This window comes from Topomyia yanbarensis, chromosome 2 (assembly GCF_030247195.1).
Source record: "Topomyia yanbarensis strain Yona2022 chromosome 2, ASM3024719v1, whole genome shotgun sequence".
NCBI lineage: Eukaryota > Metazoa > Arthropoda > Insecta > Diptera > Culicidae > Topomyia > Topomyia yanbarensis.
The window spans coordinates 6,942,665-6,959,190 of NC_080671.1; the positions used below are offsets into that span (position 1 = coordinate 6,942,665).

The 16,526-nt window shown below is 44.9% G+C and overlaps 1 protein-coding gene across 3 annotated transcripts; it reads left to right on the forward strand.

Moving 5' to 3' along the window:
• The first annotated feature begins 479 nt into the window (after positions 1-479).
• On the forward strand, positions 480-16,518 carry LOC131682461 (uncharacterized). Of its 3 annotated transcripts, none has more exons than XM_058963941.1 (2): positions 480-13,032; positions 13,087-16,518. In XM_058963941.1, exon 1 carries the CDS (start codon positions 3,780-3,782, stop codon positions 5,316-5,318), a length of 1,539 nt encoding a protein of 512 aa, XP_058819924.1. In that variant the 5' UTR covers positions 480-3,779; the 3' UTR covers positions 5,319-13,032; positions 13,087-16,518. The 3 variants fall into 3 exon arrangements, with proteins under 3 accessions (XP_058819924.1, XP_058819925.1, XP_058819923.1); XM_058963942.1 differs by having other exon boundaries at positions 13,092-16,518; XM_058963940.1 differs by having other exon boundaries at positions 480-12,769; positions 12,832-16,518.
• The last annotated feature ends 8 nt before the right edge of the window (positions 16,519-16,526 follow it).

Below are 16,526 nucleotides of genomic sequence, written 5' to 3' on the forward strand. Positions count from 1 at the left end.
TCCGGGCAATGAAAAGGCCGACTCATTAGCAAAGGTGGGCGCATTAAATGGTGACATATACGAAAGACCAATCTGCTTCAATGAATTTTTTAGTATTTGTCGTCAGAGGACGCTCAACAGTTGGCAAACCTCGTGGAGCAATGGGGAACTTGGACGATGGCTACATTCGATTATCCCAAAGGTATCAACGAAGCCTTGGTTCGGGGGGATGGATGTGGGTCGGGATTTTATTCGTGTAATGTCCCGACTTATGTCCAATCACTACACCATGGATGCGCATTTGCGGCGTATTGGGCTTGCGGAGAGTAGTCTGTGCGCTTGTGACGAGGGCTATCACGACATCGAACACGTTGTCTGGGTGTGCGCCGGGTATTGTGACGCCAGGTCTCAGTTAAAGGAATCCCTTCGGGCCCGAGGTAGACCACCCAATGTACCAGTCCGAGATATGCTGGCAACTCGTGATTTCCCCTATATGTCCCTTATTTATACCTTCATAAAAACGATAAATATCCCAATTTAGCCCCTCTCTTTTATTTCTCGTTTTTAGAGTTTCCTCCTGCCTTGTGGAACCGATCAGCTCCAGAGTGCCACTATGTAACCGCCATCGCCCTTACCACTACGCCTGCATAGAAGGAAACTGAAGCGAGAGCGACTCGAGGTCCGATGACTTTTGAAAGATTCCCCGCGGGTCCGAAGAATACCATCCGCCAATCCGGTACTCGACGACTTACTATACTGAGGCGCAAATTTGATACGCTGATCCCCCTCCCCCCCCCCCCCCACGCCGTTCGAGCGAAAGTTGCAAGTTTTGCTCTTCTTTCCCTGTCTCTCCCCTCTCCTTGATACAACTGCTGCTACACTGATGCGGAAATAAGCCACCCTCTGAATATCTTGACCAAGCATAAGTTTTAGTTAAAAGAAATCAAATTAATATTCTGTATTCCTAGTTTTAAGATAGCTATAATTTTTACTCTTTATTGAAACTCTTGTCCTCCATCTTGTAAATAGAATTGAATCCCTAGTTTTAAGATTTCTGTGAAATTTCTCATAAATATTTGTTCCCCCTTTTGTGTACTAAACTATATTGTTAGTTTTAAGATAACCGTAAAATATTTCGTAAAATACTATTACTCCCCCTCTTGTATATCAAAGTGAATCCCTTGTTTTAAATTTTTTCATAAAAAAATCTTTTGGCCCTCTTTTGTACATTGAATCTTATTTCTAGTCTTAAGATAGCTGTAAACTTTCTTTTCCTTTGTAAAAAAATATTTCAACATTGTAACCTCCTAGTTTTAAGATATCCAAAATGTAAAAACAAAAGCATTTGGCAACGCCAAGCTAACGCATTTGTGCCTATCAAATAAACGAAATGAATAAAAAAAAAAAAAAAAATTGGATAAATCGACACTCAGTCTATGGGAAAACACAGTTAAACCGAAGCAGTTGCCAAAATATAAGGAAACGCTAGAATTTCTACAGAACCGTTGTTTTGTGTTAGAGCGCTGCAAAATGAACACATCACAGAAGCCGAACGAAATGGGCAAATCAAAAGCGCTGCCTATCACACCACGACCACCTGTCAAAGTACACACAGCGTCGCACACAAACGAGAGCGTGTGCGTGATTTGCAATGAGCCTCACAATGTAACAAGTGTAATATTTAACAACAGATGACGGTATCGTAGAGAATAGCAGTCGTAAAGGATAAACAGCTTTGTTTTAACTGTTTAAAGCGAGGTCATCGAGTAGTTCAGTGTAAGTCACGATTGTGCACAGTTGTTGACTGCGGAAAGAAGCATCACACACAATTGCATAATGAAAAATCGGTGGTGGCAGAAACATCTACTGCGACAGAAAACGTTATAGAACAAAAGATAGAAACGCCAAATCTACCCACACAATCAGTTCCAAATGTTGCATGTTCCAGCACCCTGATGCCAGAAAAGAGTTTTAGTAAACAAGTGATATTGTCTATAGCTGTGGCTCATGTGAAGGATTGGAATGGAGTCTACTATCCATGCCGAGTGTTACTAGATTCGGGATCACAATCTAATTTTTTGTCTGAACATATCGTGAACTTACTACGGCTCAAATGCGATGTCGTGCGAGTGCCAATCGTCGGTATTAATGGAGAAAAGCTTATCGCTACAAAACAAACTATGACAGAAGTGAAAACAGTGTACGGAAATGCATCTTGGATACTCGAGTTTCTAATAGTACCTCAAGTTACCGGCCTTCTTACGTTGCATAAAGTGGACATCCAACAGTGGAATGTCCCACTTGATTTGAATCTGGCAGATCCCAGCGAAAGTTGATATGCTTGTCGGAGCGGAGTTATTCTTCGAACTGCTTCTAACGGATCGTTTAAAACTGGACAATGACCAACCCACGTTGTGGAAGTCCGAACTAGGTTGGATTGTTTGTGGTTCCTACCGAAATCCCCCCAAGACGGTGTCAGTCGTAAGTAGTTGCTTAGATATAGAGGAGAGTTTCAGCGGTTCTGACAGCTAGAGGAAGTTCCGGACGCTCCAACGGTCACCACTGAGAACAAACGGTGTATTGAGCATTTCCTCACAACGTATCGCCGAGAGAATGGCCGGTTCGTAGTCCGGCTCCACTTTCGTGAGCAGCTTGAGTGCTCGCGAAGTCTAGCAGAAAGGCGTTTTCTCCAAACTGAAAAGAAGCTTGCATACCATCAAGATCTGAAGTCCAAATATGTAGCCTTCATCAATGAATACGTGTCTTTAGGTCATTGTCGTGTTGTTGATACGGATACCAGCGGGTTTTACCTACCTCATCATGCTATTTTGAAGCCATCGAGTTCGACAACAAAACTTCGCGTCGTATTTGATGCTTCGGCGCGCTCCGACATCAATCTTTCCTTGAATGACGTGCTAATCACTGTCCTAAGATTTAGGAAATATAAGTACGTTTTCACTGCTGACATCATTAAGATGTACAGGCAGATACGAGTTGACGAACGTGATACACCCTACCAGAGAATACTTTGGAGAAATAACACCGACGAAAAGCTGAACACCCTGGAATTAACAACAGTAACATATGGCATGTCTTGCGCATCATGTTGTGCTACAATGTGCCTCCAACAATTGGCTGACGATGAAAGAGCAGAGTTTCCGATCGCTGCACAGATTGTGAAGAACGATTTCTATATGGATGATGTACTCTCAGGTGCGGATGAGCTACACGATGCGCTGGAATGCCAAGAACAGCTCATTTCTCTTCTGAATCGGGGCGGTTTCTAACTTCATAAATGGTGTGCTAATGCGTCACAGCTATTGCAAAAAATTCCCGAAACGTACAGGGAAATACAAGTACCAATTGAAGATCGGAGTTCCAACGAAGTTATAAAAACCCTCGGGCTATTGTGGGACCCACACAATGACGTGTTTCTGTTCAGTATCCGAGTAAACAATGAGGATAGAGACTACCACACGAAAAGAACGGTACTTTCAGACACTGCAATAATCTACGACCCCCTCGGTTTTTTAGGCCCAGTGACCATCCGAGCCAAAGTTTTTATTCAGGAACTATGGGCCAATAATGTAAACTGGGACGAACATTTGACAGCAGGACAGGATACAAGATGGCGACGGTTTAAAGATGAATTGCAGAACATTAACGATGTGAGGATCTCACGGCGTTCTAACGGTGACAATTCAGTGGCATTCGAAATACATGGATTTTCAGACGCGAGCAAAAGGGCGTACGGTGCATGTGTGTATTTACGTAGCCTTAAGGTAGACAATACGAGTGAAATGCATCTTCTCAGTAGTAAAACTCGTGTAGCTCCGTTACCAAAGAAACTAGGAAGTAAGCGTGGCAGCAAACCTTTTACGATCCCAAGAGCCGAACTTTGCGGTGCTTTGCTTTTGGCGAAACTTGTCACTACGGTGATTGAGTCCATGAAACTACAACTTAATGCGGTAACACTTTGGTGTGATTCACAAATCGTTCTTTGCAGGCTCAACAAATCTCCAGCTAATCTTGAAGTTTTCGTGGGTAACAAGGTTCGTGAAATAAATCAGCTAACGGCACATTACAAATGGCAATATATCCATACAAAGGAAAACCCAGCAGATCTTGCTTCGCGTGGGGTTAATGAATCGGAACTAATGAAATCTGCATTGTGGTGGCATAGTCCGTCCACGATACAGAACACTAGTGACATCAATAGTCAGTCTGAGTTAGTCTACACCAGTGAAGAAGAAGGGCTACGAGATTCAGTGCACGCCAACGTATCGTTGCAGGATTGCCCTATTGAATTACTAACTAGATACCGCGACTTCAGAAAGCTCCAGCGGGTGTTCGCCTACGCCATTAGATTTATAAACAACTCTCGTGCGAAAGACAAGGCTCAGCGAGTTTTGGGATCGTTGACAGTAGCCGAGTTGCGACAAGCTACGCAAAATATTATCGCCCAAACACAGAAGGAAGGTTTCAGTGATGAGTTAAAATTGTTAAGGCGTGGTAGAGCAAAAATGCTTCTACCGTTGGCTCCGTTCATCGATCAACACGGCATGCTACGTGTCGGCGGTCGTCTGAGACATGCTAGGATCCCGTTCGGTAAAAAACATCAGTTACTGTTACCACGAAGTCATGTAACAAAGATTTTGATAATGTCCCTTCACAAGGAGCATCTACATGTTGGGCCACAAGCCTTGCTGTCGATAGTACGCCAACGGTACTGGACCGTTAGAGCAAAAAGTGTTATACGCCAAGTCATTAAGAAATGTGTCCAATGTTTTCGAATCGTTCAATTTATGGGTGAGTTACCCGCCTTCCGAGTCAACCCCTCGCTACCTTTTTCAACAACGGGGGTTGACTATGCGGGGCCCTTTTTCATTCGTCAAGGTGTCCGACGTATGGCAAAGGTGAAAGCTTACGTGGCTCTATTTATATGTATGAGCACAAAAGCAATACACCTCGAACTGGTGTCCGACTTAACCAGCGAGGCATTTTTGGCAGCCCTTCAAAGATTTGTTGGTCGTCGTGGTTACCCAGAGCAAATACTATCTGACAACGCAACTAATTTCCGAGGAGCCCAATCGCAGCTACATGAGCTGTACTTGTTGTTCTCGTCTCAACAAGCAAATGATGCGATCAATCATTTCTGCACTGCACGGGAAATTCAGTGGTCGTTTATACCGCCGCGATCGCCAAACTTCGGAGGCATTTGGGAGGCCGGAGTGAAGGCAGCAAAGTCTCATCTAAAAATCATTCTGCGTGATGCATCTTTGAAATACGAAGAAATGAATACGGTATTAGTGCAAATAGAAGCTGTCTTGAACTCGTGACCGCCAACACAGTTGTCTGCGGATGTCAATGATCTTTCGGCTCTAACCCCGGGTCACTTTTTAGTAGGACGTGAATTAGTTGTAGTTCCTGAGCCGAATTTCAAGGAGATACGTTTGTCGTCACTGTCGCGGTGGCAGCATTTGCAGAAACTAAAACATGATTTCTGGATCAGACGGTCGTCTGAATATCTCCACGTATTACAGCCAAGGAGTAAATGGTACAAAAATAAGTTGATCATACAACCAGGAATGTTAATAGTTCTCAAGGAGGATAATGTTGCTCCTCAACAGTGGCGTATGGGGTGCATAAGGGAGGTATGTCCCGGTATCGACGGATTAGTACGCGCAGTGAAGGTAAAAACATCGACCGGAGAAGTATGTCGAGGAGTGAGCAAGATTTCTGTCTTGCCGATTGATGATAACTTCGTGTCGACCGGGGGAGGATGTCGAATCTTAAATCTAAATCAATCAGTTCACCCCTCGCTTTGAAGAAACCTGCATTTATATATTTTTTGTTACTACCAACTTTACCAAGAAAAACAAAATAAAATTTAGCGCTAAGCGAAACAGGCATGTTTCTTTTTATTGCAGAGTTGAAAGTAAAACACAGAGGTCAATGCAAGTTGCCGAACAGTGCCGCTACTGTTGTCCAGAATACAACGTAGAAACCTTGCACTTCAAGCCAGGCAAGTTTGAATCGCCTTGAATCATTAACCGGGCGGCGATCTAGGTGATGAAAAAATGGCGTGAAGGTGTGCATCGATCAGGTTGCAAACATCGGATGGGAAATACATGACGCACAGGAATAGTGTGCGATAGATAAGTTCTTCTGATAGTCGGAATTCGCCCACTAGTCGCCCATCGCACCTGGCTCCTGGTGAACAGAGTACGGTTGTCAAGCCATGTCTATGTCAAAGCGAGGACGTCATAACTACGCCTCGTAGCCGTAAGCAAATAGTTGTAAACTGATGAATTTAGGCCTCCAGCGTGTTGATAGTAAACCTCGATCAGGTTCGGTTGTAATGGCGTCAACTGTAGTAATAGCGGAGATCCTTTCATCACTTTCACGAACAAAATCGGAATGGCGGAAGATCGCTGGCGGGGATTTGAGACATTGCATATCATGTTCGATGTATACTTGCCATTTGTGGCATGTTGGCAGACATTCGCACCGATGTCGAATCTCGTAGTAGATGGTGTATCTGTAATGAGGAAATCCCAGTTCTCGCTACAATCAAAATGTCTGTAACGAGAACTGGGGAGAAGGGGTACTGATGTAGATATCTGTTGTTAAGGTGTATTAATTTACTAGGTAGAAACAGCATTATAAAATCACATTAATCGACTTGAGGGGTACAGAATTTGAAGGTCTTGAGGTGCCCGGACGTCCCGGATCGGCATGTCGGGTGGTCTTCGTGTGCTTGTAGAACTTCATTAGATTTTGCTCTGGCTTCATGACGATCATAATCAGGTTCTGAGTACGACCAAACGATGTGATCAATATCTTAGTAACTTTTGCCACAATTACACAAGGTGCTCTCGGTAAGTCCTATTCGAAAGTGGTAAGCATTACTGTTGTAGTGATTTGACATCAGTCTTGACGTGAAACGAATAAAGTCTCTTGGCAGATCGAAGTTGAAACTTTGGGATTATAGGAATAATGCCGAGAAACGTTGAGTTATTCGCTATAAGAGATAGGCCTTTCGAGGACATTTGCTACGGTGGCACCTTTTTGACGAGTTCATCTGCTTTTTTATTACTCTGTGTGCGTGTTGGTAGCGAATCTGAAACAAAAGCTTTCGTACTGTATCACCGACAAGATAGTTGTTTTGTACAATCTGATCAATTCGAGTGGATGAGCGTCCCACCAAGTCGAAGTAATCGAGCGAAGGAAATTTACTCGTTGCTGGCACTTTTATTTCAAATAACCAATATGTGTACCCCTGTTCCTTTAGAATCGAAAGATTCAATGTACAGTTACTTGTGAAACAATCATCAATACTGCTGACATAAATATTGCACAAAAGTAGACCCGTATAGCTAAATCTCAACGTCGACGAAGTGAAAGTCCATTTGATTTGTGAAATTTCTATGATAGAACATCGATGGAAACTGAATCAATGTGCTGAAAAATCGAGGTCATTTGTTGACGTTTGGCGAAAGCGATGTCCATCTTCGTTGCGAGCAGCGCTGGACAGTCGTTTGTTCATTTGCCTCTCCAAAGTCCGAACTGTGTTTCCGAGAGCAGCTGATTTGCTTCGGTTCAGTTATCAAGACGACGAAGAATCATTTTCTTTGACAATTTTCGTATGCAGGAAAGCATAGAAATTGGTCGATACAAATGATGATCCGAAGCTGCTTTGAAGGATTTTGAATGGCGACGACTTAGTGCATATTTTCATTGTGAAGTCTAAAATCCAACGATCTGAGTACTCAACATCCTCATTTGTCGTTGACCGATTACGCATGTTTCTGGCTGTTTTCCAAAGAGTACTAATTGAAGTCTCTTTTGACAAGCCTTCAACGAAATGACGTCAGTAGCCTCTTTTTATTTAATGAGGCTTTTTAGTCTACCTTCAAAGGAGGTATATTCAACACACGATTCCTGCCTTCTCACCATCAACTGTAGTACGCATTCGACTTTTTCATACAACTAACAACTCCGAACATTGCGCCACCATCGATTTGGGGAATGTGCTAGAAATAGACTCAATTGACTCTGCAACTGTTTCCGCATAGAAATAGAAATAGCAATCGGCAAGCACTACCGTGAGGGCCTTTAATAACTTTCCAAGTACAATCGAGCGACAGTGAGTTCGAACATAGAGAGAGATCCAACCTGCTTTCTCGAGCTAAAGGGGCTGGAGCTCTTGTGGCTTCCTTAGTATTCAGGATAGCCATGTTGAGCTAATCGCAAAGGTCGGATACGACGGGCTCGATTATCACCCTAAGACTCCCTTCCCCAAGCGAGACCATGTGAGTTGAAGCCTCATAAGATCAGGTGAGGTGCAGGGAGTACATCAGTCATACCTCTTTCTCTTGCGGCAACAATAGGTACATAATCATTGTCCCCTTCCGAGTTGTTGCGCTCTTTCCAGATGTTGCGCTAGGCGTTCATGCCAAATACACAACTGTAGAGAAAACATAAACATGTTGTTCCATTTTGACGTTTGTTAGTTGCGCTGATTTCATCGAAATAAAAATACGTTGTTCAAAGAGCGCGGTCGTGTAATTCTTTATTTCGTCCGGATTATCCGTGTTTTCGTAGGTCTGGTTCCGTCGATCGATTGTTCGCCAACAGGTGATGGGCCCAAATTAGTTCGTGATTGTGGAAATCGGGTTCGCGCGAGAAAGGTTACGGAACGGTTCGTGGCGGATTCGCAGAGGTATGCATTGCGCAATTGTGCGATTGCGAAGGACGCATGGGATGCGTTGAAGACCTACCGCGACAAGGGTTCGAAGGTCTACTTCCTGAAGAAACTTGTAAGAGGTTTGCCTGCGATGTGAGATGATCGCGGAGGCAGCACCGACTAGCTTGGAACAAATCGCAAACCAACAATATCCACAAATACTGTTATATGTTTAAATTACAATATATTTTGCATACATGACACTTGTCCACGGCTGACTACCTTCAAATTTCTTCTACTCTGTACTAATCACTCGCCTTCATTCTTGGCTGTTCTAAACTGGCTTTGTCTCTCATTTCTACTCACGGATCCGCAACACGCCCGCCTTAGCATGCCATCCCGGGTTTCCTCCTACCCGTGCTCTTCATCACCGCTTTCATGCTCCACACCACAGCTTTGGCTTCGACTACTGATGACGTCAACGTGTTACCGGTGCACAGAGGTTCTCCTCCTGCCGTTCTCTGTCGTGCTGCCAGTCGCTCGCTTGACCTTCGTCCTCGTTTCCGTAATGACCGACTAATCCGTTAATAAATCGCCCTCCTAATTAGGCAAATCTGAGAAAACGGCCCCTTTCCGGGGCTGTTTTCCGAGATGGGATCGTACCGACCCGTTGTTAATCTTCAAAGTCGCCTTCCTCGTAAGCGTGTGCTGGGCGCCGTTTGAATCTTTCTAGGTCCCTCGGCTTGGCTTATTAGCTGAATAAGGCTCCCGTGGTGAACCAGGAGAATGTGTTGCTTGATTGCAGCTTGCGCTAATGGATCCAATCAAGCTAAAATGATCACGTGCGTTTGATGTGTCACTTTCCGATCTACTGTCCGTATTTAGAATGGACCCTGGCAAGTTTCCAATATGGCTTTCGTAGCTGAGTGGCGCTCGTGCCAAAACTCACAACGTGCGTTGGTCAGCGATTTCCGGTTTATAGACTTGAGAAATCATGCGACGATTATCGATCTGATTCGCAGCCTTTGGTTACTTCTGCTTGGTGAGTTCCGCACGAGGTTTTTTCCCAGGTGCGCGTCACTATCACGATGGCGACTTTGCTTACTGGCCTTGTTCGCGTTTTGGTTGTCTTTGTGAGAAAGACTTCACTCATGTGCGATTTCCGCCAAAAGTGATGTAGACTTTGTGCGGAGAGATATGCGGGTGCAAGATAGCGTCCGGATAGTGCTGCCGTGGTGCCAGAATGTCTGATTTTTCTATCAACTAACTATAATGTCTTTGTTTTGACCATTATCATACGTTTATAAACATTGATTCCTATGACAAACGTTACAAACTGACGCAGCTGGAGCTCAAGAAGGGCGATATGGAGTTGCTAATATTTCCGATCTGCTGCAACGGATCGCCAATGTTGGAGTAACGGCGATGGGACAAACTGACCGTCTGGCGGAAGCAGAAATTCGCCGGGAGCGCAGCGGAGCTACTTCGAGCAGTGGATACGCGTTGCGAGTGGATCATCGCCGCCGACGAGTAAATGGTGGTAGCAAGTTTGCTGGTGCCGGAAGTAAACAAGCGGAGACGCGATCCTGCTTCTAGTGTAAACAATTGGTGCCCACCTGAAGAAAGATTGCCCGAATTGTGCAGCTGGCGAATCAGTGACAAAGCCGATGAAGTAGAAGTTAGATGAATAGAAAGCCAAGTAGGCGCAGACAGTTTCCGAGGGACCGCTGGCGTGTATGGAGAGACACGCTGAACCGTCCAGCTGGTTTGTCGACAGTGGTGCTTCAGGGGACATGACGGTGAATCGGAAGTCCTTCACCTGAGCAAACCGGTGGTACGAGCGTGATGTTGGCCGATGGCGAGAGAGCCGAGGTTGCTGGCACGGGCCGTGGAATCATCTTTAGCGTGACCACCACCGGAAAACCGATAGACATCGAATTGAGCGAGGTATTGTAAGTGCCGAAACTTACCAGTGCACTTGTGTCGGTACGTATCCTTGCGAAGAAGAGCTAAGAATCGGTGTGGAATTCGAAGCCGCACCGGACAAGTGTGTCGGTAGGCGAGCGACACGGAAGCTTGTACCGTTTGTGTTTTCCGGAGCAGGCGATGGTTAGTGTCCAGACGTCGCATACGAAGCACAGACGCCTGAGACACCGGAATCCTGAAGCGGTTCGGTCGATTCACGTAAACAAACAAGCTGATGGGATGAAGCTCATGGACTGCGGAGTGCGTACTGGGGGCACCGTTTCCGAAAAGTGTGGATAGAGGTTCCAACGAAAAGCTGGACATCGTACATGCTGATCTCAGTGGTCCGATGAAGAGCACACCGAGTGGAAACCAATACTTCCTTTTTTGGTCGATGACCATACACGAATGGCGTACACTCTGAGGAAGCAGTCGGACTCTGCAAGGACTTCATTTTCTTCTGCAAGACGCATATGGGCAAGGATGCTGCAATCAGACGGTGGAGAAGAGTTTACCAGAATTTGTAGAATTTTCTTCGAGCGAGCTACTCCAACGAGCATAAGGCCTGTTGGATACGATTTCGGGACGGGATGTAAAGTTCCTCTAGGATTGGCGTATGAACAGCGAACGCGATACCGAGAGGAAGCTAGAATCGACGGTAGAATCGGGGTCACTACCGGTCCAGTACTCACCCGTGAGCCGGTATTTGAAGAAGATCCTGAGGATGAAGATGATTTGGATACGAATCGGCTGAAGAAGTGTATCACGGTGAAGATGCTCCCGTTCCGGGGAATGAAAACCATCTGAAGAATCCTCGTCGTTCCCTCCGGGGAGTGTTTCTGGTGCTTTTTCTAGATTATTTTGATGGTATGGCAATGGTTGACCAGGATGAGCCGACTACGTACGAGCATGCAATCAGCTGCCCTGACATGGAGGAATGGATTGGATTGGATGCCGAGTCGTTGGTGTCGAACGATACATGAAAGCTTGTGGACCCGCCACCTGCTTGCAACACTGTCGGTAGCAAGTGGGTGTACATGACGAAGTTGGATGGGACAGCAAGGTCGAGAGATCCGATTTCGAGGACATATTTGCCCCAGTGGTGATGTGTTCTACCTTCCGTGTGTTGTTATCTGTTGTGGGCCTCCGGAAAATGTAAAATTTAAATCTGCGTACCACTACGGAAATCTGGACGAGGTGGCGTATATGCGCCAGTCTCCGGGGTACTTGGAGACCGGAAGTGAGAAGATTTATGGCTTGAAACAAGCAGCAAAAGTTTGACACAGACGCTAACGGATAGACTGAAGCAGCTTGGAGTCGAACAGTGTAATGCCGATTCGTGCTTATATCGAAAGCAGATTTGGAGGAGTGGATAGATGTATCTGCTCATAAATGTGGATGATTTGCTGTTGATCTGTGTATAGGAGGAAATCGACCTGATCGAGGAGCGGCTGAAGATCACAAGGTTAGGTGATATCCGAAGTTTCTTAGGCATTCGTGCGCGAAGTACTTCAGACGGATTCTTCGTGATTTCCCAAAGTGCTTTCATCATAACAGGTGTGCTACGATTTGGATTGGGCAACGCTAAAGGATCGATGTACCCAATGGATCCGGGATACTGCAAGGTAACCGAGGATAGCCAGAAGATGGAGAGTAGCGAGGAATATCACAAGTTGATAGGTTACCTGCTGTATTTGTCAGACGTCATAGCGGCGGTCGGAATCTTGAGTCGGAAAGTTAGTTGCCCATCGGTAACCGACTGGAACGAGGCGAAGCGTACAGTGCGCTACTTGATACACATGGTTGACTACGAATTGACACTTGGAAGGTGTTGCGTTAGTTAGTTTTTCAGTGTGCGTCTCAATTCCTAAAACCCACTAGAAAAAATTAGACGTGTATGAAAATCGAAATACGCGGCAAGGCTCGCTCGAATGTCATACTCAGCAGAACGGCAACTGTCATCCATAAATGAGCGAAACTCGGTGTTTCCTTTTCCGGCAAACCGCACATAACACACACAAGCAGTCAGCATCAAACGGGCAAATAACTGCTAGCCGTCGGTAAGGCTAGTCGAAGCGGCAAAACGTGCCTGAGAGTCACCCAAGAAGGAAGGGTCCCGAGTAAAAATAACGGAAGGTGAGTCGATTCTAATGCCGAGACGGGCAAATTAATTGACGCAAGAATCCGCTACACTCTAGATTCACTGTACGTGAAGCATCAAACGGTGACGACGTTACATCAACCTGCGGGTTCGATTTGTCCACGTGTCGGAATCATCAGCAAGCTAACCAGATTGTCGACGGATTGACATTCGGACGGACGCGGCCGGGATTTTGATTAAAGTCCTACGGCAAGCAAATCCGGGAGTGGCATAGGACAAATCAGATATCATTTCGTAGGTGAGTCAAGTTTACCACAAGTTAGTGTGACGAACCTAACGGAGATACTTTTAGAGCAGATCGATCCCACGGCAAGTATCGCACACGCCGTCCGCCCAAATTGCTGCTAACGTCCAGACGACGGGAGGAAGACCCATCTGGAGGCATCCTCCCGTATCGATTCGTGTCGGAACTGATCGAAGCTTAATCACCCGGCCACGATACACTGAACAAATGACCTTCCTACAGGAAGTAAGTAATGAAAAGGAGAAAAATCGAGCGGAATATTGCTTGCTGCGTTTTCCCAGGGTTTTTTGTTCACAGCTCAATTCCATCAACTATTGAACGGCGCTGACTGACCGACAGGAGGAATCGTCGGCCATATATTCTATCGGACTGCAGCACGACGGTTGCAAGGCGTTGTCAACAGAACGCACGAGTGCGCGTCGGTAGCCGGACGGGCACAAGCCGCACAAATTAACGGCGAGAAGATTAGCCAGGAGGTGTGTGTGTGGATGTATTTAGTGCCCGGATCGGCGATGAAGTTAATTCGCCGTACAGATTAGGCCGAGACATGTACAGCGGCACCGAGTCCATCACGACGGGTAGAAGAGGTCGCAACGATGTTGGGTGCACCCAGAAGATTAAAAAACCGTGAGTAAGAAAAAAAGTGCGATAGAATGAGAAGGAAGAAAACAGCTAGGGCGAGAGTAGGACAGTGATGCTTCCGTACGTAGGAAATAAAGGTGGCACATTTTATTGTATACATTTGTGGCGTTCAATTTGTTAGCCGGCCGACCGAAGCATTTCCATTTCGCAAGGGTCGTTTCACAACAAAGAAGTGGACGTGAGCTACTGCTATCAGGATATTGCGATGTCGATTGGGCGGTTGATAGCGAGTGACCGCAAATATTGTACTGGCTACATGTTCAGTCTAGGAGAAGAGACCGTGACTTGGGCAAGCCGGAAGCAGAGCTGCGTGGTCATGTCCACCATGGAGGCCGAATACGTGGCCCTCTCAGAGGCTACGCAGGAAGTTGTTTGGCTACGACGTTTACTAGCTAAACTGAACGAGAAACAACGACTGACGATCATCTTCGAGGATAACAGAAGTTACCTAGATTTCATCGCATTGGATCATAAAAGAAAATGTTACTATCACTTCACCAGGAGATGCTGTTCATCGGGCGCTGAGGTCAAGAGGTTCGCTGAAAAGATGGGATTGGCAATCGTACCGATCGAGGAAGAGGCCGTCAAGGAGACACGGGGTGTTGCGCTAGGCGTTTAAGTGCAAATACACCCCTGTACAGAAAATTTTAAGTATTTTGTTTCTTTTTGATGTTTATTAGTTGCGCTGAGGTTATCGAACTAAAAACACGTTGCTCAAAGTGCGGTGTCGTGTAATTCTTTCTTTCGTCCGGACTATCCGTGTTTTCGTAGGTCTGGTTCCGTCGATCGATTTTCCGTTCAACACGAGCTACATCCATCAATGTATGTAAAAGTGCGTTCGAATAGCTCTGCCGTTAAACATTTAAGCTTATATGAACGTAGTTTGTATGTCGGATACCTACATGTAGAATGCGAAACACCAGCGCAAAGAAGGCATTTTCAGCCTCCACTGCCTGTGGCATCCTTGTGTGAATCGCCGCACTTCGAGAACTTAACTGTATTGCAACAGTAGGTATTCGTGTGATAATTAGATCAATTCATGAGTTTAGGTGTGTACCGGAGGTTGAAGTTGTCCAGTAGTATATAGTTTGATAAGGCAGCACCTTCGAATGTTACTCGAAATGTTTTCAAAGGGGTTATGATTTGTGCACTCCACGTGTCTTGCAATGAGTGAAGTTGTTTCACTTCAAGTATCTTGACCTGCGAAAGGTTTTGGGCTTTAAAATGCTACGCCGTTCTGTAGGCCACGACCGTTAAGGTAAGCACACCGTCTAGCTCTACGACGTTTGCCGGAATGTACACGCGATATTCTGAATTAAATCGCGTTTATGTTGGCATGTTTCCGGTCTGAGAGGACTATGCAAAGTTTATTGGCATTAACCTTGACTATTTCGCGTACGAAGACTGAAAACCCATCTGTAACATCCGAGGCTACGTGAAGGAATGGATCGGCAGCTATTTTGGCAAATACCGCTATGCTGTATAATGGTTTCACTTTGTTTGTATAACAGAATGAGCGAATTTCAGTTGGTAGTTACTTACCTTACCAACCAGTCTAAAGCCGTGGGGTCTTTGCTGAACCAAGAGGTCGTTTTCTTCTTCTTTCTGCTGCAGGGCACGAAGACACCCTTCAGCTTAGTTGATCTACCTGTTAACTTTGTACGGTAGCGTACTTTGTTCGACCGAAGGGTTCTTCTAAGCCCAAATGAGCAAGATTACCTGCCAGAATACGACTAGGACTTGCTGAAATGCGAAAAAATGAATCTGTAGTCGCGCGTTGCTATTTGTTGCCCCTCGAACTCCGGCGTTGACAAAGGATTTGATAGATCAATTTGTAGTCGGTTTCCAGCAATGCAATTGCTAATAATTTATAGCAATCCATACTATTCCCTCGATGCAATCCTCCGATAAAATCACCTCCTTCTAGATCTTCAAAATCACCCATTGGGGAGTTCTAATCAATGTCTCGTATTCGTACGCTTGCCTTTCTTTTTCGTCTCTCGAATTCGGATTCCCCCATCCCGTAATTTTGAATTGCGCTACTTATTCATTGGTATAATCAAATTCTGAAAGTTCACCAAGAAAAAAAATGGTAAAGTAAAAACACGTGTGTACACGATTGGATATCTTGGCAAAATGTCGCTAATTTTCATCGCTGTTCATTGACGATATTTTCATGCTAAGTTGGTCCGTAACAACCGTTGCTATGGGACCGGTAAAGGCAATGACAACAAACGACTGTCAATAGATTCACGGTGGGGCTATTTTTTGATTCAGGTCTAAAATCAAAATCAGCAAAACCATATTTTTTTCAGAGAAAGAAAAAATCCGATAGAATAACTTTTTTTCTCTTAGAAAAGGCATTTATGTAGGTTGAAAAATAAATCAAGGAATGTTTGGTACAATCAAGTGCTATTTGAATTTTTCAATTTTTCCCCAGACAGAGTACCCTATTCCGTAATAATCGCTTCAACGAATCATACTGAAAATATATTGTGATACGTTGTCAATCAACTATCACTAAACATTGGCTCCAAATCAATTTAAGTTTAACTTTAGACTAAATAACGTAATAATCTGTGAAATGTTAGGCTTCAGAACAGTAAAAATGTTCCATGGCAGAGCAACCATACTAAGACCTAGGATAACTATCTGTTGTAATTGATTTACAGTTAGAGGTAAACTAAACGTATGTGTTTTCATTGTGCAACCGTAAGTTTGTATTAACAGTGAGTTAATAGTAGAATACAACCAAAACCGTACCGGATCATTTTGTGGATGCATTCTCGATATTGTTGAAAATATGATTAAACTAGGCAATATGTATCAAATTAAAAATTTGCGAT

What these genes read in the sequence shown, in the direction of transcription:
- LOC131682461 (XM_058963941.1), top strand. Translation starts at nt 3,780, where the DNA reads ATGCATCTTCTCAGTAGTAAAACTCGTGTAGCTCCGTTACCAAAGAAA.